The sequence below is a fragment of the Scleropages formosus genome, chromosome 25, assembly GCF_900964775.1.
Source record: "Scleropages formosus chromosome 25, fSclFor1.1, whole genome shotgun sequence".
NCBI lineage: Eukaryota > Metazoa > Chordata > Actinopteri > Osteoglossiformes > Osteoglossidae > Scleropages > Scleropages formosus.
Window position 1 is genome coordinate 16,509,517 of NC_041830.1, and position 25,454 is coordinate 16,534,970.

General features: G+C 46.4%; 1 protein-coding gene across 3 annotated transcripts; it reads left to right on the plus strand.

Moving 5' to 3' along the window:
- Positions 1-303: 303 nt before the first annotated feature.
- LOC108921761 (dynamin-like 120 kDa protein, mitochondrial) lies at positions 304-25,454 on the plus strand. 3 transcript variants are annotated; one of them, XM_018731448.1, is made up of 30 exons: positions 304-425; positions 971-1,277; positions 2,596-2,692; positions 2,973-3,080; positions 3,469-3,522; positions 5,535-5,608; positions 7,115-7,168; positions 7,335-7,439; positions 7,541-7,624; positions 7,745-7,858; positions 7,980-8,060; positions 8,394-8,468; positions 8,639-8,710; positions 8,979-9,078; positions 9,172-9,302; positions 9,526-9,598; positions 9,714-9,786; positions 9,882-9,997; positions 10,811-10,875; positions 11,064-11,140; positions 12,822-12,987; positions 13,099-13,251; positions 13,341-13,449; positions 13,941-14,020; positions 14,430-14,570; positions 14,694-14,810; positions 15,500-15,593; positions 15,790-15,900; positions 21,116-21,190; positions 25,269-25,454. In XM_018731448.1, the coding sequence occupies exons 1-29, from the start codon at positions 391-393 to the stop codon at positions 21,178-21,180; spliced, it is 2,931 nt and encodes a 976-aa protein (XP_018586964.1). In that variant the 5' UTR covers positions 304-390; the 3' UTR covers positions 21,181-21,190; positions 25,269-25,454. The 3 variants fall into 3 exon arrangements, with proteins under 3 accessions (XP_018586964.1, XP_018586963.1, XP_018586965.1); XM_018731447.1 differs by lacking the exon at positions 25,269-25,454 and adding an exon at positions 21,390-22,705; XM_018731449.1 differs by lacking the exons at positions 3,469-3,522; positions 25,269-25,454 and adding an exon at positions 21,390-22,704.

Below are 25,454 nucleotides of genomic sequence, written 5' to 3' on the forward strand. Positions count from 1 at the left end.
TTTTTCTCAGGTTGTTCTTGAAGTGTTTAATAAGGGGTTCCAGTTCATTTTTATAATTAGATGATTGGATTTGATTATTTGATTATCTGATTATTGTGAATGGTGTAACGTTAAGAGTGGTAAATTCGGATATTTTTATTAGTGGAATGTTAAACACAATAAGTAGTTTCCCCAAAGATTATTTTTCTATAAGTTAGATACAGTCCATCGTTTCCAGACGGATTATTTTATAGCGGAGGAATGTCACACACGGTTTCCAGACGGGACCATTTTGACGTGGGACCGGTAATCCGGAAGTGGCGGCTCTCGGCTCCCTGTCGTTCAATTGACTGCTGTCAGATGGACTGTTGGCTCAAAGTATAAATAAATATAATATCGCTGACATTTACTATGACGGCATTACTGGCTGGAAATGCAGCGGCCTGGTGAGTTTATAGTTTATATTTGTATTTTCCAGCCAGGTGGGTAAACTAAACGACAGCAAAGACTATCAATCCTCCTTCCTTCACTTTCCAAATTAGTTAAATTTGTACTCGAAACTCGGTGACGAAATATTATTACCTGTAGTGTAGCTGTCAGTCATTCAATTCAGTTAATTTAATTTATGCGACTGTTTGTGTTTTGGACAGAACTTAGAACCCCTCAGCCTGAGGGGTTCTAAGGCAGTAGTAAGTTGAATAAACTTTAAGTAAACCGTCGCCAAAAAGTTTTAATTATTTTATTTTGCTCTTTGGCTGCCAGAGAGAGCCTAGTAGTAGTAGTGATTTAGTTTGTTTGCTTTCTTGTTCAATATGTTATGGGATGTTAAAGAATAACCACTAACAGGAAGTAATTTGACTCGTTTGCACAGCAGCAGGGGTTTTACTCTGAGTCACCATGTGTGAGTCCTGGTTAGGGGAGCAAAGGCAACTGCTGAGGAGTTCTTGACCTTGGATGCGAAACACAACACACCTGTCCTGTTTCCCTGCAGTGTGTTCTGTCGGATCCTGGTGGGGACCCAAAGGGCCATCAGGCTCCGAGGGCCCCGACAGAGGCTGAACCCCCTCCCCCGGGCAGTCCGTTGCTTGCATGGCCTCCCCCGCCGCCCCACCCGCCAGCCCGTACGCTTCTTCACCTCTCTGTCCAGGCCTCCTGTGCAGCCCTCCCTGCTCCTCCCCGGGGGCCCTGGCCTGCAGCAGCGCCGGTCATTCTGGGTGGTCCGGCTGGCCAGTAGGGTGCTGAAGCTGCGCTACCTCGTGCTCGGCTCTGCCGTGGGGGGAGGATACACCGCCAAGAAGGTGCGATCCCCATCCTGGGGAGGGTTACTGTGAATGGAGCTGTTTGCAGGTGTTTCTGAACTTTCCTGCCAGGCCTTTAAGACGTTCTGCTCAACATGGACACTAACCTGTAGGGTAATAAGTGACGTTATTCAGGGTCCTGGAATTGAACCGATTGCAGTCAAACCGCAACTGCGTTACTGCACCGAGCGGCTTTAGGCCACTAGACTTTGAAGTTTATTCTGTTTAAAGTAAGAAGGATTGCAGGCTGTACGTGATAGAAAAGTCTGCTTCTAGAAAAGACCATCTGGAGTTTGTAAAGAGATTGCGCATATTGTTTTTCATAGGTCATTAGAAAGTGAGTTTGTCTGTATATTTTAGGCTTTTTCCCCTGGCTCAGCATGGTTGCCCAGCGGATAAGGCTGGGGCATCACAGCACTCGTGCTGTGGGGTCAGATGCAGGTTCGAGTCCGGCTCGTTCCGCGTGTAGTTTGCATATTTCCGGTTTTCTTCCACAGTCAAGACATGTTTCTGGTGGATTGGGGACTCTGAATTTCTGGAAGTGTATGGATGTGTGTCACTGCCCTGCGATGGACCGGCATCTTTCCATTGATTTATCATGCCTCACATCCTCGCCTTCCAGGATAGGATGTGTACCATCGTGATCTTTTGTTTCCACCGCTCTCTGACTTCTCCCTTTCCAGGCACTTGATGATTGATATGTTTCATATTAGGATCAGTTAGCACCTCGTTTCGTCACGGACAACCCACAGTGACTCGTGTCTCAGGCCCGATGGTGCGGCAGCTCCTCGGCTCAGCTGCCTCGACATGACGCCTGACGCTGCGGCACCTCTGCCATTCGCGTGCTCTGTGGCGAGACACCACGAGCGTCGTATCCAAACAGATGGCCTCCCGTGCCATCGTGGGTGCACCCCCCTCTCTTTAACAATCAGGCTGGTTCTGCCTCCCCTATCAGGAACGGTTGACGCACATCTTGCTCCATGGGATGGCGTTTGTCACAGATGAAACTGTAAGAACCCAAGGAGGTGATAGAATATGAGAAAAGGGAAGAGGCTGATTGTGACGCTCACCACCTCCTCTAAACTCTTGGAAAGATGCTGGGTGTTAATCGATGCTCCCGTGGCTGCAGATGCATTGTATGATTCCCCTATCTTAAATAATCCTTTTCAATACATTTATTTCAATGGCCTGCAGTGTTTTATGCTGTTTCATCTCCTAGATACTCGGATGTTACCAGGTTCCCTCTATGTTTATAGTTTATTTCAGACAAGAAGCAATTTAGGAAAAACTGTTTATGTCTCCAATCTTTTCATTTTAGACTTATGACGAGTGGAAGGACATGATCCCAGATGTATCACAGTACAAGTGGGTTGTTCCTGATTTTATTCGGGACCTGAATGACCGTATTGATTTAGGTGGGTATATATCCATTGGGTTTGAGTCGACTGGGATTATTTTTCATAGTAAAATATTCATTGTTGAAATGAACTTTGAATGCTGTAATACTAAATTGTGTAAGTGTTTGTTTGGTTGGTCACTTGAAGCACACAACCTGTAGAACCTGCTGATTTGTTCTTCCTCCCACAGTGTTGCCTAGAAGTTCCCTGGTTGGTCTCACATGCAAGCCAATCCAGTTAATGGCACTTTTTTTTTCCCTTTTTTTCTGTGGGGGGGATGGGGGGGATTGGGCAACAGAGAAATTCACCAGTGTCCTTCCAAACCTGGAGGAGTTGACTAAACTGCTGCCTGACCTGGGGAAGGTCGGGGAGAACTTCTCCGTGCTCAAGGGACTCCACACAGACGGTGGGCAGAACACCCCCGGGACTATTCTTCTCGTTCTTCTTCCTTTCACTACTGTGTTTTAGTCACTTTTGTTTTGCAAATCGAGCAGCATGTACCTCTCTGAATAACATAGAGTGTGGATTTACATTTGTCTATTTAGAAACTGGAATGGAAACACGGGCAGTCAATTTCTATTTATTTTGCTTAAAAATATCTGTAAAGTTTTTAACGTTTGACAAGTGCATGAGCCTTGCTTTGAGTGTCGATCCAATGTGGCACGTGTTTATAGCTGTGCTCATTGCACATGGAAGTTTGAACTATCCGCTGAATTTGCGCTTGACACCACCTGCTCTGCATTTCCACTCACCGTGTTGTTATCCTTTCCTCTCTTTATGCTAACTCTTTGCAGGTTTATTTTTGGGTAGTGAAGTCAAAGGAGCTTCTGGTCTGCATCTATTGTTAGGTGTGTAAACCCCATTCCCCCCATATTCCCCTTCCATCCAGGTTAACGCACATTCAGTTTTTTATGGGAGCGGATTTCAGAAGTGACATGTTCTGTGTTGGCACACTAGCAGCTGTAGCCTTGTGGCGGAAAATATTGCAATAAAATATTGCAAGAAAAATAAGCAAATGTAGGGCCATTGCTCGCACATTGGTACTCGTGGGAATTTTGAGAGATTTGGTTGCCTTGTTAGCTGCTTAGACAGTGCTGCGTGAGCACTTCTGTTTGACGTTATAACCCTTCTGTCCCTGTGTTGTATTATGTATCTGTATTTATTTCTATTTTCTTTGTGTTCTGATTCTTTCGCTGTTGCTGTGTCCCAGTTCTGTTGCGAAAGTAAGTTTTTTTTTTTTTTTTTTTTTTTTTTTTTTTTTTTTTTTTTTTAAATTAAAAACAGAAATAACAAGCCAAGTAGGTTCCCTTTTTACATCTTATATTTCCTTTTTGCTCCTATTTTCAGCTACCACCTCCTGTAATGCGGGGCTGAAATAGTTTATATAAAATACATGCCTCAGTCCATCCATCCAGTATTCTTTATCACTTCTTCGGTGCAAGGTTATGATTCAGAGCCTGTCCTGGAAATAGACAGTGTAGGTCTGTACACCCTGGGCAGTATACTAGTTCATCACAGCACAATCTCACACACGTGCAATATGGGAAATTTACACAGTGATCAGTTTACATAAAACGCGTGTGTTTGATAAAAGTTTAGTGCTCCTCTGGACTGCTTCTTCAGCACAACTCCTATTAGTCAGGTTTGTGCCATAGAAAGTGACCCTCATACATGAGATGCTGTGGTGGTGATGAGCTTCAGGACAGCCCCTGTCCCTTGTGGTCCAAACAGGATTTGAGGCGGGCAACATTCCTTCAATCCAGTCTGCACTCGCCTTGCAGTGCATCTGCTGCATTTTGAGGAGCCAGTGTATCTGCAAACTCACACCTGCTGTGAAAGGCAGGAGTTGGAAGTCCCTCTAATGATGACACATTTTTTTTAATGTGTTGACGTGTTGCTTTCACGTGGATGATAAATGCTGTCACCATGACAACCTCGTTGCTGTAGATGGATGGGTCCTTTGCTGAAAACCAGCTACTCCGATTTTTACAAAACTTGTGGCTTTCAGCCTTTGGCCTATAGCGTATTCAAACGGGTGCTTTAAGACCAGCTTGACAGTGCCAATGCACCCAGCTTGCTGCAGGAACAGATGTTTTGTTTAATGGCAGGACCCAGGCTTTGGCTTTAATATATTTAGTGTTTTCAATTTTACTGGAACGCCATACCATTGTTAGACATGTTTTGCTGGGTGCGGTGGATGTTTGTGTCAGTGCTCATCATGGCCAAAGGCTCTAATTACACCCCCTTGACAACAGTATAATGCCTCAACAGGCTCATGCACACCTTTAACTTGCAGTACTTTTAGGGAATTACCGTTTGAATGTGTTTGAGTCCTTCTTAGTGTGAGTTTGTGTGAAACGCTGTCACGTTTCTATTTGTTCCGTGAATGCATCACGAAATGGAGCTTGAGCCCCCTTCAGCAGGAGACGCACAAGTGTTCGTGTTTTACAGGCAGATCCTGAGTGTCACCGGCTCACGAACCCAACTCCCAGCACATAACAGGCACGAAAAACACCAGAGTCAAAGCTTAACATCACTGATAGCAGGTTGTTGGTGGGTTGATGAAATAAAAGTTGAATTCACCTGCAGTGTCTGTAAGAATAAATCCACATTCCCTTCCTGAACATGCTATACTCATTGTACCAAATTGAATGTGTTTTTCAGGTAACATGTCAATGACCCTGCATGGATCAGATGAATGAATGCTTTTTATTTTCTTTTGTATGCCTTACCCACAGTTTTCAATTTTAATTTAATGGGTTATTTACTACCACTGATCCTGTTTCTTGAATACAAGTTAGTTTTACATGGAGCTCCGTCATTTATATTTGTTGTAATTGTGTTTGTTGTTCTGCTTCAGAGTCATCCAGAGAAACTTTTTTAAAACCCCCAGAGAGCAAAGGATCTGAGGTCAACGACAAGCAGTATAACAAGGCAAGTCATTGGACTTTCAGGTTCTGTTCTTCTGTCTCATGATCTCAGTAATTCCCTGCAAGATGAAGTTATCAGTATGGATGCAATTGATTGGTTACTGATTTGGAATCAACTTGTGTGTTGTCACTTTTGCTTTACCCTGGCTTCCCAAGTTATGATTTTTTTTTCCATTTATTAATTCTTAACTGTAGTTTCTTCGTTACTTTCAAAAATATCCATTTGCAGTAGACAAATGTCAACCTTTGTTTACATGACCAGCCAGTAGGTGGCAGTAAAAAGCGCTAAAGAGCTAAGTATGGGACCTTACATAGTGCTCGTATTCCTGAGTGTTGGTGATCAATACCACCTAGATAACGTCCTTTATTTCTTAATTTTCTGTGTTTAGTCTTAGTGTGAGAAGTTTTTGTGCTTGGTGAGTCTGTCCTGCCTTTCATGGTCCCCCTCTAGTCCTGTCCTTTCCTACCCTTTTATTTGCCCTGCCCCCTCTTACCTGCTTCTCCACCCTGCTATCTGCTTTTGTGGCACACCATCAGGGAATTCTAGAGGAGAATGAGAAGTTCACCAGTTCTGACTCCTACAAAAGCCAGGTGACAGCCTACTCACCTGCCAGGCACCATCCCTTCCTACCCACCACCCCCATGGGGTAGCAAATCCCAGTGAAATTGCATTGATGCAAATGTGTAGGATCCTTAGAATTTTTAAATGGGTAAATGATTTTTTTACTGTACAAATTGTAGACTTTGGGGTAAAGCATGAGATAGTGATTAATGATGATATTTTTATTGTGTATATCTGAAAATAGGTTGTGAAATTACACATGCCCATTGCATTGGCCGTCCCCGATGATGTCATTTGCTTCCAACATTTTGTAGCGCATCATCACTCTGTCACTTTTAGACCCCCTCGCACCACTCACCACACAAGTGCAGTGTGGAAGTGCGCACGAGGTGTCGAACACGACGAGTCCAAGTCGAGTATTTGACACAGCTCAGAAGCATGAGATTTACAGGAGACCCTCTGCCACTCGCGTGCATCACCGCTTCATTGTATAAACCCAGCTCTCTGAGAGCGTCAGTCTCTGTGGCCTTTGTTTACCTTGCCAAATCAAAAAGTTGGTATTATTCCCCTGGAGAGGAATTTTAATATTTGTTTTCTCATGTAAATAAAGCCTTGGTGTTTGGGTTCTAACCCGCTGCAGCTTTCCTTCATCCTAGTTGATTGTACATGTTGCTTTTGTATGAGCCCCAAAAGACTCCTGTGTTACATTTTTCCTTCTTGTTTCCAAGCATCTTTCAGCTGTAACTAAATTAAGTTTCAGCTGTGATTGTAATAAATGCTAATCTGCTAATGTCTTTGCTTTTGTGCTTTGGCCTGTGGAGTTTTCATCTTTGGAGAAGATTTCCTTTATGAGCAGCTTTCGGGTGGTGGGGGAGAGCACTCTGTTGGACTTTCAGGGATCTCCAGTGATTCAGGCGACTCATAGCTGACCTTGACATTGTTTCGCAGACCTCAGACAAGGAAAAGGTGGACCAGCTTCAAGAGGAACTCCTCCGGACTCAGGTACTGGTAGAGCTATATGTACATCTTTGGTTTTGTTTTACATTAAATTAATTTTTGACAAAATGTAACCAGAAGTCAAAGTATTGCAGGAGGTTGTTTTAAATGAGATGCTCCTATGGATGAGATCGAGCCCACTAGTTACAGGGTCTCCTCCCCTTCAACCCAGATGAAGTATCAGCGTATGGTGGAGCGTTTGGAGAAGGAGAATAAAGACCTGAAGAAGGTCGTGCTGATGAAGGATGACAAAGGTGTTCCCCAAAGGAAGGTCAAGGTATGGAGTTCCGACAATTGATCTGTGAGATAGCCTGCCTCTGTAGTGGTGCAAGAAGTGCACAGTGATTCAGAGATGTCCCTCTCTTTACCCCCCACAAGTCTCTCATTGAGATGTACTCAGAGGTGCTGGACATCCTCTCTGACTACGACTCCAACTACAACACACAGGACCAGCTTCCCAGAGTAAGGCAATGGTATAGTGTGTGTTTTGGAGGGTGTTGTACCTAGTGGCTTCTATAGAAGGATGTAGGGAGGTTTAAATCTGTTTGGATGTGTTTATCCCCCTCATCTGTGGCTCTGTAGGTGGTTGTGGTGGGTGACCAGAGTGCGGGAAAGACCAGTGTGCTGGAGATGATCGCCCAGGCTAGGATTTTCCCTCGAGGGTCTGGCGAGATGATGACCAGAGCTCCGGTGAAGGTGAGCCAATGTTCAAACACAGCTCCTCAGCTGGAGATGGACCACTGTTTTACCTCTGCTACAGTCACATGTGGTTTAACTGTCCCTGCCAACTCTCTCTGCTCGTCTGTCTTTCTACCAGGTAACTCTAAGCGAAGGTCCTCATCATGTCGCCATGTTCAAAGACAGTACCCGAGAGTTTGACCTTTGCAAAGAGGCCGACGTAAGTAGATAAGATATTACCTCCTTCCTGGTATCTCCTGAGGGGGGCACAGTGGTGCAGTGGGTTTGGCCAGGTCCTGCTCTCTGGTGGCTCTGGGGTTCGAGTCCTGCTTGGGGTGCCTTGTGACAGACTGGCGTCCCATCCTGGGTGTGTCCCCTCCCCCTTCGGTCTTGCACCCTGTGTTGCCGGGTTAGGCTCCGGTTCACCATGACCCCGCTCGGGACAAGCGGTTTCAGCCTGTGTGTGTGTGTGTGTGTGTGTGTGGCATCTCCTGCACCTGGAGTTGAGAGAATTGCTGACCTTTGAACTTTGGCTGCTCTGCTCCCTCTACAGCTTGCTGCATTACGCCACGAAGTTGAGATTAGAATGCGCAAGAGTGTTAAAGAAGGACAGACTGTCAGTCCAGAGGTAAGGAGGAAACAGCATGTCACACATATGGATCCTTCAGGACTCCCAGTGTAGAGATATTTATCAGGGTTCTCTTGAGACTTGAAAAACATAATAATCCCATTGCAATGGTTTCTTGTTTCTCATGTTCTGAATGAACACAAGAGACCATGATTTCCTCTCTGTTGTAGACCATTGCCCTCAGTGTGAGGGGTCCAGGAATCCAGAGGATGGTGCTGGTGGACTTGCCAGGGGTCATCAGTGTGAGTATTACTTGAACACCTGTACCTTGTCACTCTTCCTGAGGTGAACTTCCTTATTTTAGGTTTAATTAATTTGGGGATATTGAAACTCAAAATGCTCTAAACAACTAACTAACAACTGTTCCCTTCGTCCAACTACATTTTCATATCCAGAGTGATAAAAATGTGAAGAAAGATAGAAATTTAGAGCTATTTATAAAATGCATTTATTAGCTGTACCAGTAAAAGTTAGGGATGCTTGGAAGCTGACCACTGTGTGTGTTCATAGACTGTGACCTCTGGCATGGCAGCTGACACTAAGGAAGCCATCTTTGCTATGAGCAAAGCCTACATGCAGAATCCTAATGCCATCATCCTCTGTATTCAAGGTGAGGAAAGGATGAACCCCCTCATTACTGTGCCCAACCCTGAATTAGCAGGGGGTTAATGTAGTGTTGTTTCTCCGCTCCACCATGGTCCAGATGGTTCAGTTGATGCAGAGCGCAGCATCGTCACAGATCTGGTCAGTCAAATGGACCCTCAAGGCAAGAGGACGATCTTTGTCCTGACCAAAGTGGACCTTGCGGAAAAGAACATGGCAAGCCCTAGCAGGGTATTATCAGCTCTTCTATTAGCATCCAGGCTAAACTGACTGGTGTTATAGTCACACACATAGTGCTTTCAGATCTTTGTACCACATCACTGTCACATCATTTTGGCCACAAGAGGGAGCAACCACATCATTTTAAACAGTTTCAGGCATCAACAGTTGTCATTCTCTGCATCTGAAGTTAATGAGCTCCACTTAATACAGTCCTACAATGTTCTTCTTGTAGATTCAGCAAATAGTTGAAGGCAAGCTTTTTCCCATGAAGGCTTTGGGCTACTTCGCTGTGGTGACTGGTAAAGGTAAAAGCGTGAAATAAAACTTTTCACACCACCTTAATGGCTCATCTGAGTAGTTATGCAAAATTTCCACCCAGTTAATCACTTTTGTTGAAACTCCCACCTCCCCATTTTTTAGGTAACAGCAATGAAAGCATTGACACTATCAAAGATTACGAAGAGGAATTCTTCCAGAAGTCCAAATTACTCAAGTAGGTCTAACCATTCCGGGTTTTCAGAGTTGACATTGAAACCCTTTCAGGTTGCATTCTGCTCCAGATACGTTGACATCCCTTCCTTCCAGCAGGAATGGGATGCTGAAACCTCATCAGGTGACCACGAAGAATTTGAGCTTGGCTGTGTCTGACTGCTTCTGGGACATGGTTAGCGAGTCTGTGGAGCAACAAGCAGATGCCTTCAAAGGTATTACCCTGGGGGTGACGTTTATTTACAGCTCAAAATTACAACTTGACTAGAACGTGTGCAGAGTTCATTTGGAGCAGGTGCAGGCTGCATCACTTTGAAGGGACAGCATCAGTACAGCAGCATGTCCTTGGCAAATACCTCTGCACGTTACACTTTAATGCAGGCTTTAATGAGGAGTTTTGGAGACATTTATGCTTCCCAGTCCCTTTTTTCACGTGACTTGGTTGAGCAGTCTGGTATGGCGTCTCAATCTGGCTGGCAATTAGAGGACAGCTGAACACCAGACACAGCAGAATAGATTTACGATCCACCACCCTGGCTCCACTGTCCCCTCAGCATGCCCTATTGATTTTCTTTTTGCCATATGAAATGGTGAATGGGAACCTGCAAAAAGGAGTGGATAATGAGGCAATTATCACAGCTGGTGTGAGCTAGTGGAGCTTTTCCTCAGGTGCAGCCACAAGGGGAGGGGAGCCAGGGAAAATGGGACTGATTAAGGGGCTATGGGTCTCTAGTGCAGGCCTACTCAGGCTTCCTGTCACCTCAACTCCTGGGGGTTGAGAAACAGGGCTCCCTGTACACCCACACACATACACGCCACAGTTTGGGTCTTATCCTTGTCACATAACGTTGGGTTCATCCAAGTGGCCGAACTTGACTGGGGGTGGTAATGAATAACAGTCCCTGCCCTGAGTCCCAATGCAAGTGATGTCACCACTGCTTTAACTATTTACGATCAGGACAGGAGACACAGTATTGATTCGCTTGCTTGCCTGATATGCAGGTGTATATTTAAATGATATATTTCAGCATCCCGGTTCAACCTGGAGACAGAGTGGAAAAACAACTATCCTCGTCTGCGAGAACTGGACAGGGTAAGATGACATTAGTCATTGAGTTCAAGGCAGCATTACCTTTGGGGGGGTATGAAGTGTGCAGGGCATTGTCAGTTAGCTGCTTTCCATTTCCAACTGTTTGTTTTCCTGTGTTGTGTGGACAGGAGAATAAGAGTATGCTAAGCTTTTGCAGGTGCACATTAACTCTGTTCCCCATGATTTTCTAGAATGAACTGTTTGAAAAGGCCAAGAATGACATCCTGGATGAAGTCCTCAACTTAAGTCAGGTGTCACCTAAACACTGGCAAGTACCTTTACGTTCAGCTTGTGAGTCCAAGTGTGCCATCCTTAGTAATCGAGACAGTAGACTCACTGCATTCTCAGCTTATGAACACAATTGGACTGGAAGGCTGTTGATAATTCATCTTGTTCACAACTCTAAAGTCTCTTTAACCACTAAGTCACATCAATAAAAGCTTTATCAAACACGGGTTCTTCAGTTTATTTGCTGCCTAAGCTCTGTAAAAATTCTCTCTGTAACTATATTAAATGGAAATACTTCGGAAGACTTTAAGTGCTTATTAACTTTCAGCTATGCTGAAATTGATCCTAATTTTAAATTGTTGAATTAATCTTGTATTAATAAATGTTTATGAGCATCATACCTGAGCTGTAAACAATGTGGGAGTGAGGTGAATTTACATCAGTCCCATGTGTCTATTTTGTCTATTTTTTTTTTTTTTTTTTTACTGCCATCTATGGGTCAGGAACACACCTACAGGTTGAATCCAGAACTCTGCTACAAACTGAGCTTTAAGAAAATCGGTAAAGTAAAAATAATGTAATTTAAAAAAAGTACATTCATAGCTTAACCATTGGACAAGTGAGTTATTTACTAGTAACTGCTTTTAATTTTATTCTTGTTGCATTAATGCAAAAGTAATTATACTTTAATAATGAAAACAAGAACTGTGATTTGTAGTGTTCTTAATTTCCAGATGTAATATTTGTTGGCTAGTTAATAACTGTATTCCTTGAATCCAGTGTAACTGGGGGAAACGCTGCTGGATATGAAAATGTGAACGATTAGAGTACCCACTGGTGCCAGGAACGAATGTGGACTGGAATCGGGAGCCCCTTTTGAGAGATGTTATTGTGGCCTGATCAATAGGATGATGAATGGCTGCTTGGTGCTTTTACTGGACCAGCTCTGATTTCAGCTGGACCCTTTCAGAGACAAGTATTGATAAGAGGACCTGGCACACACAGCAAAGAAATATGAGCAACCTCCTGTGATAAATGGCCTTTTTCTGCGGAAAAAAGTCCAGGTTTTGCTAACGTTGGTCATGGTATGCATTTTCCGTAACTAAACAGAATGTTATCCTGGACCAAAGGAGAACAGAGTGCTGTAAGAGAAACTCAGCGTCCTACTTTTGCCCTTTAGTGTTGTACATTCACATGTTCAGACATAGTTTTATACCTCTAGAGCTGTGTGTAGCTGTATCTTAATACTGATACAGTTACATGCCAATTATGTAATGCATTCATTATCTGCTTAAAAGTACTCACGCTGTTCAACTTCAGAAGGCTATTGGGGTTGGAAGTCTGTTTGTAAGTAATTTTGTTCATAACTCCAAAGTCACATTCAGTACCAGTTTGCTGATGCAGCTGTCCTTCCATTTATTCACCTGTTGAAGTTTCATTAATTATTAGTAACCGCTTGTCCCGTGCAGAATACAGTTGTCCAGAGCCTGTCTGAGAAGCTCAGTGTGTCAGGAAGGGTAAACCCTCAGGGTACCAGTTAAGTGAAGAAAACATTATTTTAAAAAACTGGAAAAACTTGTACCTCAGCCATTCTTAATGCAAGGAACCCTGGCACCCTGCCTGAAACATGAACTGGCAACTTTTCTTTCACCTAACTGCTGTACCACCTCCTGCCCTCATCGTATGAGTGACACATTGGGACACTGTGTCATTCCCCACAGGGAGGAAATTCTGCAGAAGAAACTGTGGAAGCGAGTGAGCACTCACTTCCTGGAGAACATCTACCTGCCTGCTGCGCAGACCATGAACTCCGGCACCTTCAACACCATGGTAGACATCAAACTGAAGCAGTGGACCGACAACCAGCTCCCCCACAAATCCGTGGAGGTAAGAGCCCAAAGCTGTCCTTTGCAAGAGGAGCGCATCTTTTAGTTTACATGCCTTAATACTGTACCACCTGCTGACCTATTAAGTAGCTGCTCATCCCTATGTGCACAGGTAGCCTGGGAAAGCCTACAGGAGGAGTTTGCCCGGTTCATGTCTGAGCACCGGGGCAAGGACCAAGATGACATCTTCAATAAGCTAAAAGAGGCTGTCAGGGAAGAGAGCATCAAGCGGCACCAGTGGAACGAGGAAGCGGAGGGCAGCCTGGTAATTCTGGAAATGCGGCCTCAGCGGCATGAAAACCTGGTGGGGTATTTCTGGACAGTAACCAGACTTCCTGTGGTTGTGCCTCCTAGAGGGTGATCCAGCACAATGCCCTGGAAGACCGCTCCATCAGCCAGAAGGCCGAGTGGGATGCTGCCATCCAGTTCATGGAGGAGACCCTGAGGATGCGACTGAGATATAGTACGAGCCTGTGTTTTGTGAACTGCTTGTCCCACATATGCCTCTGCATGCCCCTGTAATAAAAACACACACACACACACACACACACACACACACACACACACACACAATGCTGTAGTAAAAATGCTGGTTAATATTGCCATGGACTTCGTGAAGATCAACTCCATGACCAGCCCTGGAGCATGATGTTGCCACTTCCATGCTGGACAGTGGGAACCACACAGACACAACTCTTCAGTCTCTCTGTGCTTTACAAATACTGTTGGACCCAGATATTTCACATTGACACCTTTGTCCATTAATTTGTCTTCCACTCCTTAGATGTCCAGTTTCGGTTATGGCAAGTTTGGTTTCCGGCAGGTGAACTCAGATTGTTGACTGGTGCTGTACTAAAGGAGCTTGATAGAGTCTGTTCATTGCTGGAGCCCCCTGCTTTAGGTGCTTAAAGATCACTCCTCCTGTACTTCCTGTCATCTGGTGTAACCCTACAGCGGAGGAGATCATTCGAGGCATGGTGGGCCCCAACTGGAAGGAGAGGTGGCTGCGCTGGAAGAGCCGATCCTCAGAGCAGGTGAGACATGCTGCTAAATCTCCTCTCTTGGCTCAGCTTGTGCATCTGCACTTCTGCTGCCCTGATGGTGGGGAAGGGAGCAGCCGAGTCTGGTCCAGCAACGTGTCCACGTCAGGCGTGTTTTTCCTCATGTAGCCGACGCAGACATCCCAGAGTCACGGTAAACGTTTGTTTAGGATGTCAGAATTGCTAACTGGCTGGAAGGGACGTTAATTGCAACACTGAGCCTCAATTGCGGATGTCATGGTTAAACTTTCTAAAATACAAGCTGTACTCTGCCTCCAGAGCAGCAGTGGGATGGATGTTATTTTCCCACAGCCTGAGGGCTGTTATCAGGTCCCTGTCCGCAGAAGTTACCCTGCAGGGGCCCACACCGTGTTTAAGCAGTGTTTACTGGTCTTCTCTGCAGTGTGTCCACAACGAAACGCAGCGCGAGCTGGAGCGCCTGCTAAAGCTGCACGAAGACCACGCAGCATACCTGGCCACCGATGAGGTCACCACCGTCCGCAAGAACCTGGAGAGCCGCGGCGTGGATGTGGACCCCTCGCTGGTTAGCCACCGGGGGGCATGGAAGAGTCTGGCCCCAAGTTTTGTTGCTTGCTCCTGCTCCTCAGTTATAATTCCTCTGCCTGTCCCCTCCAGTCATCTTGTGAAACCTGTGATTTGTCTGCAGATTAAGGACACGTGGCACCAGCTTTTCCGACTCCACTTCCTACAGAGGGCGCTGGCGCACTGCAGCCTGTGCAAGCGAGGCTTCTACTACTTCCAGCAGAACTTTGAGGACACTGAGGTTAGGGTCCCAGTCACCTGGCTGGCATACTGATGGGAACCGGAGTTGTGAAGTCCATCCTTGTGGTCGTTTTCTTCACTTTCTGTGTAGCTCTGCTACTGATGTGGCCAAAATCTCCTTTGCTGTACTAACATTTAGGTTTTCATCTATTGATCATCAATAGCCACTTATCCAGTACAGGATCACAGTGGTATGGAGCCTATCCCAGAAATATAAGGCATGAGGCTAGGTAAACCCTGAATAGGGCGCTAGTCCACGACAAGGCAGTCACACACTCGTTTATTCCCACACACTGCAGACATTTTAGAGTCACCAGTTCACCTGACATGCATGTCTTTGGATGGTGGGAGGAAACCAGAGTGCCTGGACCAAACCCACACCAACACGGAGCAAACATGCAAACTCCACCTAGCCTGAGCCAGATTTGAACCCACAGCCCAGGAGCTGTGAGGCACTATGCTAATAGACCCAAACGGGAGTCTTTACTAAGGTGGAGTAGCCCATTTATCATGATTTGACTGCAGGGTCTGAGTGTTTCTGTAGAAGTACGGATGCTTTTTTTTTCCTTTTAATATCTATGGATCTACAAGGAGGCTAATTTGTGTTGTATTTCCTCATCGTGTGGTTATTTATAGCTTGGTGATGGGGTGAACCTCGGTCAACACCACAATGGGATGTTTGTCTTACAGCTGGACTGCAATGATGTGGTCCTATTCTGGCGCATCCAGAGGATGCTGGGAATCACGGCCAACACGCTTAGGCAGCAGCTCACCAATACAGAAGGTGCGCCGGGGTGGAACACGGTCGGTGTTAAGGTCTCTTAAAAGAGCTGCCTTAGGCACTTCACACGCTTGAGGTGTCATAGCTACCATGTCCACATCTGGACTTGCGTTTAAAAAGTGAGGAATTGTAGATGATGGTAAAGGGATGGGAAAACGGTCTGTGTGAAGACAGCTGGTGAACTGTGTCTGTCCCTCAGTGCGGCGTCTGGAGAAGAACGTGAAGGAAGTATTGGAAGACTTTGCCGAGGACAGTGAGAAAAAGGACGACCTGATCACGGGCCGCAGAGTGCAGCTGGCCGAGGAGCTCAGTGAGTGTCCGGAACCGTGTGCCGCGATGTTCCTTTCCACAGAACTCAGCGTAGAGTTTGCAGTTTAGCTCCAAGTGCCTGTGCAGATTTTTTAACCGGCCTGTAGAGGGCAGTGTTAGTCACCCAAAGACCAGTACGTATATCCTGCTGTTTGTTTTCTTTCTAGACAATAGCCTGCTTTGAGTGGGTGCTTGTGTGCCCCCCCCCGAGTGAGGCCATCAAGGCCGTTGCCTTCGCCTTGTCTCTATAGCTGCCATTTGCCATTGTGAGCACCATTCAAAAATGACCCACAGACCCCGTCTAACTGCCAGCACTTTGATTATTGTTGCAAACAGGCCTTGGATCACGGCAGATTACTGGCGGACGCAGAGGACAAGCCCAGGCTTGCATCTGCAGACTCCTCTTTTCTGCAACTGATAACGTGTTTGACTAAACACTGCTTGCCACCCGGATCCCAGTGTGTGTTTAGTTAATGCAAGACTACCGTAAAAGCCCCTGCTTTTCCTTCCTGAGATGGGAAGCTTTTCATTTCTCTCCCTCTGTGTAAAGTCGCGAATCTCCCTCTTTCACTCTTTTCAAATTGCACTTAATTATAGCTGGAATTCAGCAGCGGCTCGGACGCTGGGAGCGCTTCTCTGGGAAGCCACGGCGTTTTTGTTGTGGTGTCGGGTTCCATTTGCGAGAGCAGTTCGCTCTTCTGCAGGCTATGGCACGTCGGGCCGAGAGCCGCCGCACGCGAGCGCGGCGACCGCAGGCCACGTCTTCGCATGTGAAGTCCCAGACAGCCCAGGATGTGGGCCGCGTTTGGAAGCACGTCACGGACACGAGGGGAGGTGACTCAGAAGTAGGCCAGGGGACGCGGGCAGACGCGGCCTTCTGTGGGTTCTGTGCGGGGGGTGGGAAAAGCTCCTCTGTTTGGCCGAGCAACGCTGGCTGACAAACAGCTCAGCAGGGGAGTCAGAGAGGCATAACGGACCTCCCGGTTCATTCTTTGTCCCCGTTTAGCGATCGGAGGCATGTCCGGGCAAGCCAGGCTTGGCGTTGTGACCCGTGGCCGTTGCTAGCGCACGGAAAACGCTCACACAAGGTGCTTGGCTCGAGGTGAACGCTGCTGAGGTCTTGGCGACGCTGAGGAGGCCGCTGGGGGCAGCCTGCTGAGATGACTCGGCACAGCGCCGACCTGTAAATCATCAAACTCTTTGCTGGGGGTTGTTTCTTGGGGGAGAGGACCACATCCTTGGCCTTTCGTGGCCTCGACCTGAACGTCACATACTGGGGTCGCTGGCGTCGTGTGAATGCCTAGTTTTCTATCAGAGCTACATGTTTATGCACTTTTAATATTAATTTTACTGGTAGCTGCTAACTTAATGTTTACCGTGGTCCGCCTTCTAGCCGGAGGACAAACATTCGAATCCCAACTGCTACTGTAATTCCCTTGATCAAGTAATGTAATGGCAGAGTAGAGGAAAAAAAATGAGAAGCCCCCTTCCCTCCAGGCCAAAGGGATTCCAGGGCTGACTTGGTCTTGTTGTGTCCCAGTGGGGGTGGAGCTTCTGTTGGGTTAGAGTTGAGTTGCTGCCATGTTATTTGGGGGGCATGTGAGAAATCATGCAGCAAATGTACATACAATGGGATGTGAAAGTCAGATGACCCCCTAGTCTACCCCAAAACAGAATTTTGCCCCCCCCCCCCCGCCATCCTGTTATGAAGTCCATACTCTGGACTTTCCTCCAGTGACATCGACAACCCAGTGCAGAATGATGTCTCCAATAGCCCAGCCCTCAGACCTCCCTCACTCCTTCAGATTCTTACTGCGCCCCCACCCTGCCATGCCGTGCCAGCAGGACCGGCTCCAGTGTGAGGCTCGCGACCCCCGGGTGCCTCAGGTCAGCCGTCCCGGAGTGGTTCTCTTCAGGAGTGATATTTACAGCCGACAGTTCAGGAAATGGTTCCCATCCCTGAAACAGCTGTACGAAAGACCATCTCCAGCCTCGGACCATGTGGCTGAAGTCATGACCCCCCTCCCCCACACTCACCGAACACACCCCTCCTCCCCCGCCCACATCCAGCGGATATGTCCCAAGGCTTCGTCCTGACCCACCTCACTGCCCATTCACGCCCCATCTGTTTCTTGGCTCCGAAAGACCGCAAGGAGGTGCCGATCCCATAAAACTGTCCTCACTGGGTGTGAGTGATTCGCTGCCCCCCCCCCCCCACCGCACCCCCATGAAAGACAGCATGCTGGGTGGTGTTCTTTCCTGTGGGGATGTCAAAGGGAAATGGACTTGGTCTTTTCAGGAAGTCAAGCTTGGAGGACCGTCCTGATGGGAAGCAGAGCACCTGTGAGGATCACCATTTTACAGTGATGTCACCCTCTGAGGGGCGGAGTCTAGTAGCAGCACCCCTTGTGATGCTGCAAACTCGTGGGAGGAGCCTGATGGAGTTTTAGATGGATAGATAACACTGCCTTGGCAAAATTTACTTTCAATTTCAAGGATTTTGACTTGGCAAATTCTCTTTCAGAGACATTTAACACAAAACAAAGTTTTTCGTGCCATTTAAGTGTGGCACGAATTGTAGTGTGTGCTTTGGAAGTTGCTAAGGAGCAAAGCAATTTTGTGGTCTATGTACGTAGGAATACAAATAGTCATGTATAGATTAAGAGTCTCAGTGATGTCATTGACATGGTTACAGGAAGAGCACAGTGAACCCTTCACACACGCTGGCTTGTCGCAGTGCTTTGGAGACTACATTGCTCAGTGCTGGCAGAGATGGTGACGGATGCTTTGAGACGCGGTAAAGGCTCCAAGCGTGTGTTCCTGTCAGAGATGCTGTGTGTGGTATCTGGAGGTCTGGCACAGCAGGGACCCTTGCTGGTTGTATGCTGTGGCGTGTCATCCACTCCTTTCGACAGGCAAAGTTCCCTCACGCACCCACCCACACACTTGCACGCTGTCCTCCAGCTGAACTGTAAGGAGCAGTTGCCAAGTAGAGACATTCCCTCCACCCACAGCTCTCTGCCGCTGTCCTTTAATTAAACAGATTTCAGAGGCACATAAGTGGGGCTTTTTTTTTTTTTTTTTGGGAGGGTCATTCTTTCCTACTTGGGTCTCTGCACACCTGGAGAGAGGTTATTAAGGGCCAAACGAAGCAAGCGCTAAGATGGACTTTCTGAACCGTTGCTGCTCAGATAAAGACCCCCATTGTGCCCTTGCTTTAAGATCAGTCATCCCAGGAAGCAAGAGAAGAATTATTGATCGGATGAAGAACCACGTTAGGTCGTTATGGTCGCAAAATAACAGCGGCACCTTGTGTGTGCAGCTTGTGGTTTTTCAGATTCTACAGGAATTTGTGGAATACAGAAGAGGCCCTGACTTTGAATTTAATGACCAGTGGATGTAGTGGTTTCAGTAACTGGTCATTGTAGTAGCATAGTGTGCAGCTCTTTTATGGACACAGAGGTTCATTTGTTTTGAGTAGGCATTTCTTAATGTCATATTAAGAAATGGATTACACTGTCAGAGAAATGGGTTAAATGTTCACCTGATTTGAAACTGCATCATGTTTTACACATCTAATTCTTAAGTGCACGTTTGGCTGCATATCTTGATGCTGGTAGTATGTGCGTGTGTACAACAGATGCATATAAACTTTCTAGATATACGTAGTTCACTTGTTCCATGTAACTCTTTCAAACCCCTCACCTTGCCTGCTTTGTCCTGCCTCCAGCTTGGGGTGTGTCGAAGTGATGGTGGTAGTAGTGGGATTTAGCTGCTAGCTGCACCTTTGCCTGCTGCTCTCCTAATGCAGATGCAATGCAGCCACAGTTGCTGTGTAGATCTGTAAAGGTTCAGGCCTGGCCACCCTCATTGCCTGTCCATAGAAGTCTCATTTGTGACCCCCCTGGGTGTGTTGGATCTCACGCTCCTTCTCTCTGTAGACCCATGCCTTCAATTTGCAACGTTACTCTGTTACCAGATTTCAATAAAAGCTCTCATTTTCACGAACCGCTCCCTTCTCCTACACTGGAAGGGGCCACTGTAATAAATGGATTAGGCGTCTTTTATTCCCGCTGTCTCCCAGTCTTCGGCCCGCGAGGTCCCAGGCTCCCTGGGGTGTCCCTGGGTGCCCACCTCCCTGAGCGTTGGTGCCGGGCCATTATCCCTGGCCACACTGTGTCACAGCCTAATTACAGGTCAATTACAGGCTTTAGCAGTTCCTGCCACACGGGGCATATGGGAGGCTTAGGGCCCCAAGAAAGTGTGAATGAATGAAAGAGATATCATTTCATGTGGAGATTGGGGGAGGGGTGAGAGGGGGCTTTCCCTGAATGGCAGAAATCCCAAACAGTGTGCCTGAAAGGGGCTTCTGGGATAGAAGCCAGGGGATTATGGGAATATTCATGGCCAGATAAAGGGAACCCCATGAATCGATGTATCGAAAAGCTCATCTCTTAGGTAAACAGGGATCCCAATGGCTACTGGTTCCCCACCACGCGGAGGTAACGTAGAAGAGCGGAGCTCTGTGTCTGTGCGTCACATCTCTTCAGGCCACAAATAAAGGTTTGTTTCAGCCTTTTCACTGTCGCTTTGCTGCATTCCTGCCTTAATAACACAGATGGCAGCCAACATAAAGGGCTGTTTTTTACACACTGCACCTCTTGTGTTCTCTCTTGTGTAACAGTGCTTCAGTGGGATAGCACTTCAAACACAGTCGCTCCTTTCCATTCCCAGAACGGTAGCTGCTTTAGCACGTTCTTCCAAAGCAGGTCCTCGCCCATGCCGTTTTTCACCCTCCTGTGGAATCAGCCTTTCGTTGGCTGATAACATTTTTGTTTTGATGAGTGTATGAGCAGTGATGTGAGTCTTGTAGTTTTAGATTGATTCCTAATCGTCTTTCCCCAGGGCCTAGTGAGGACTTTGGAGGCATTTGGGTCTTCAGTTCAGAAAGTGTGACTGAAATCCTTAGCACACACTTTAGGGGCTTCCATTGTAGATTGTGTACATTAGCAGTGATGTATGGCCACCTGATGGATGATTGTATGTTTAGGTCTCATATTGGGGTTGGTTAAGATGGCTTTTTGTCCCTGGGTAACCTCTGGGTTCCATATGGTTACAAGTGGCTGGAGGTGCACCGATTTGCAAAGAAAATATGGCTAGGACTATATCTGGGGAAAAAAAATAAGTAATATTTAATGCCTTTGTCTGCTCTTCAGAGAAAGTACGAGAAATTCAGGAGAAGCTTGAAGCCTTCATTGAAGCCCTTCGCCAGGAGAAGTAGAGCAATGCAGGTATATCGACCCTCTTTAAAAAGGATTTTTCTCTTCTTACTGTGTTAATCTTGGGAATAGGGGGAGGTGCACGAAATCTAAAGGGTGGAAAACTGTTGATAAAGTTGGACAGTGGCCCTCGGTGACCTCTTTGCATTCTACAAGCCCTGTTTGAACATGTACTTCTTTCCAAAGTAGTTCTTCCCCTTTTCTGTTTCAGCACCTTCAGTCCCATGGATCAACAAAATAAGAACTGCTCTTGGAGGACAAGCTGGTCCCTGACACACCTTCACAAATTACAGTCCACCTGTTTATGATTGTTCTGTTTGATTTTAGCAAGATTGGTGGCTTTGTTTAACAAACCAAAATTTCAGCTACCCTTGGCGTGTGTGTAAACTGACGGCCAAGTTTGTGCCCAGGTAGCTCACGGTCTTCTCTCTCTTGACGCCTCTCACTGGGCCTGTTGGGCTGCACAGGCGTTGCTCCTGGGCTTTGAGCCTTTGGAGAAGTTCATCATCACCTAGTGATGGTCAAGAGAAACACTAAACTATTGCAGTACAAGGGGACGCTCTGGTGTATTTATAATACAGTTTTGCTCATATATCTGCTGTTCCCAACTGATAGAACCTTATACCCATTGGCCTTAAACCAGAAACATGTTCTTGACTTGTGGGGATGCTGCTTCCTGTCCAGTGTTGTTTAGCTATTAGCCATTTTTGTGCCATTGGCATCGGTCCTTATATTGGTGTATCCCATGCTTTACAAAAACTACTCTCTGCAGGAACACGGGACTTGATTCATCATCCTGTTGATAATATGGTGTTAGCCAAAAGCATAGTGTCTTCTGTTTCTGACACTTAACACTTGACCACTTTGGAAATGGGGGACTTAAACACTCATTTAATCCAGATGCAGGCCACCCCCTCTCTGCTGACATATATGTTTATAGATAATATATATTTGGGAATCATATGTTGTGTGTTGTGTGAACATGTTATCTCCAGGTTTGCACATATGCTCTCCTGTTTAAGGAATGATGGCTTTGAAAAATTGCACTTTCTCTTTTTCCATTGTAGCACTTGTGACACTCTCCAGATTATTTCAAGAGGGAGAAATACCATAAATACCATACCATTGTTCTTCTTCTTTCCGCTTGGACATTTTGATCTGATACCGAGAGGTGGTCTTTGCTTCTCTGGCTGTTGCCCATTTTTTTGCCAAGGAGGTTAGGGTGTCAGGTCACTTGGTGCCGTACACCTCCACTCGTCAAAGGGCAGTCCCTCCCTGGCAAAGTGTGGAAGATTTAATTCTTCATATTACAGTATTCCATCTTCGATTTCTTATGCCTTGCATGTCATGGTCCATTGGTCTTATTTATTACTTGATTGTACCACAGAATGGGTACGCGATTGGATGTTAAATAAAGTGATTTATTATTTTTTTCTTTTCTATGCAGTCCCACTGGCATGTGTGTCTGTCTCTAGGCTGTCACTTGGACAGGGCTCCCACCCATTGGCCCTTCACTATTACAGCTGCCCCTCTTTTGCACTGGGGAAATTGAGCTCCCATCCGTCCTTCTGGACAGGAAGAGATCTGAGACGACCTAGAAAATAGGCTTAATTTTCTTACAGGCCCTACGCTTTGACTTCATTCAGCTATTTGAAGAAGCCAGCACCTTGGTGGGCTGCGGGGCGTTGACCAAGCACATCACATTAACTGATGGTGGGCTTGTTTGGCTTGTGTTTGACCCATTATGTAGGCGACACAGAGAAGCTGATGACTAGTAGAGACATGTTACGTGCAGAATGGGAGCAGACGGCCACAAAGCCCCATCCCGCCCCCCAGCCCCGAGGAGCTGCCCCCTCTTTTTTGGGCTTTTGTTCCCTCCTTTCCCAAGGATCTCCAGTTTGGTGAACAGTTCCGGTGATTCAGGGGCTGGACATCTTTGGCGGTGTTGCCTGAACAGGCTAGTAGTGGGGAACCTTGTGTGCCGGTCATGGGGTAGAAGGGGCTGCATGCTACCTATCCTCTGTGAGCAGCCCAGGAGTGGCAGTAGGCTTGTGCTACAGAAGGTTGTAGGTTCCACTCCAAGGGTGTGTATTACTCCTGTCCTTGAGTGAAAAGCTGCACACAACTGGCAGTCTTCTATTTGCCTCCATCTTTTATGCATGAAGTTGTGTCTCCTAGGTCATAAACACATGTACTTCTTACAACTTCAGGGCCATATGTCCTCTATTGGCCATCCTTGGGGTGACAGCTATTTTCCCCAGCAGACACTGACAGGGAAGTCATCTCAGCATTTTTTTTTTAGGCCATTAGGGAGCATATACTATGAAGTGCTAGGATGCTAAGATGGCTATAAGTTTGTAGAATTTAATAAAGTGAAGAGCTACTGGGACAGTGAGACTGGTAAAAACGGTTTATATTGAGCTTTTGATGGTTTAGAGGTGATTTTGGTGCATCTTGATGTTTTGCTGACTTGCTTCTAAGGGGATTCAGCCAGGTTAGAGGTCAGCCTTTGACCCGTCCCCTTTCCACCGATGTTCTATACAAGCATAAATCAAAAGTAATGTGACCTCATTCTTCTCCCACACCTCCCACCCCCCCGTGGCCCAAAAAATCCCATTACCTGATTTGTGACACTAATTAATGTATGCCACACAGTTCAGGAACGACTGTTTGCCCATTGGTGGTTTTTTTTTCCTTCATTAATCGAAACAGTTCCCTTTTTAGATAATTTAAAATGCATGAAACAGTCATGCTTTTCTCAGATAGGTAGTCTCCGCTCGAATAAATGTAGAGGTTCAGCTAATCCTGGGTGTGGAGATTTGAATGACAGTGGTGGCCATCTTTGCGTCTCCTTAGAAATCAGTCAAGTGTAAAAGCAGAAAAGTAAACAAAATGACATCATTGCCATAATGGTGGAGGTTAATATAAATTGTCACTTTTTGAAAAAGAAGAAGGACAAATGAGGGTGTCCAGCTTCTAGTGGTGGATCTTATTTGGGCCTTCATGGTTTTGCATTTCTTCCCAAGCACATGCAGGATAAAAACCCTGTGTCAGATGTTTCTTTCCCACACAAGGATAAGACCTCAGTGTATTAGACAGCACTCGCATGAAAATGGATGGAGGGAACAATCAATGGAGGCTGCTAAATGAATGCTCTGGGGGGAGGGCCAAGAAGAGGCATCCTGTCTCGTGACAGCAGACACGTTTTTTGTGCAGCAAAAGTTGCTATGGATGGAGGAGAACCAAGCCACAAGCATGTGGCAGGGGGTTGAGAGCTGGAGGGGATTATGCGCATATTCATGGGGTGCTATGAGGCCCGCAGGTAAACTCAGCGACCCTGAGTGACCCTCCAGACTCATCCTTTAGGTAAACATCTCGCCAAAGGGATCTGTGTAGCCGGGGTGAAAGTGTATCCGTAGTGCAGCTGCTCTGTCACGAGAGAGGCTGTGATCGCTCTCTCTGAGGACTTCCTTTCACCGTCTAAGTGCCTCTGCGTGGCCTGACCAAAGGCGGTCTTGTGACATTACTCGACTGCTGAGTTCTCAAACAACGCAAAATCTCAGGCTTGCCAGCAAAGAGGGAGCTCAGTTTCAGAGCTGGCCAACTTGTGAATGACCTTCAGCCCCTCTTCAAATGTTCACCGTAATGAAACACACATGACGCTGGCAAAGCCGACCTTCCTCTCGGCTGGCTTCGGGAGGTATGGAGCTGGATGGACCACTGTGTCTCATTTTGTTGCCTCACGACAATTTGAAGTCACTTCCAGCTCTGTTTCAAAATGAGAAGAACCAGACGTACCAGGCTTCACATCCAGGCAGTGACTTTTAGCTGGTGATACACCTCCAGTTCAGATGGGGTCCTTCATCAATCTGGTTTGGTGTTTAAATGGGAAACTCATGAAAGTGGCTTTGACTCTAGGAGATAACATATAGCAATTTGAAATATGACCTTTATGAATGTTCACATGGAGGAGAACATATGCGTGTTAGATCTCTCATCAGTTGTTAAGCCGATACAGAAGACCTCACAGAAGCTCACAGGCTCTCATCTATTTGCTCATTGTCAGCGGACCGTTTTTTCTTCCCCCCAGGAAATGATGGCATGCTGTTGAAGAGAGACCAGAAATGTCTTCACGCCTTTCAGTAAGATGAACCCCAACCATTTTCCGAGCACTGTGCATTTCCACATCTGCATGCAGATTGGGACGTTCACAACATACACAAAAGACCTGCCATCTACATACTAAGTAGCCGGCTGAGACTGTGCATTTTTAAAA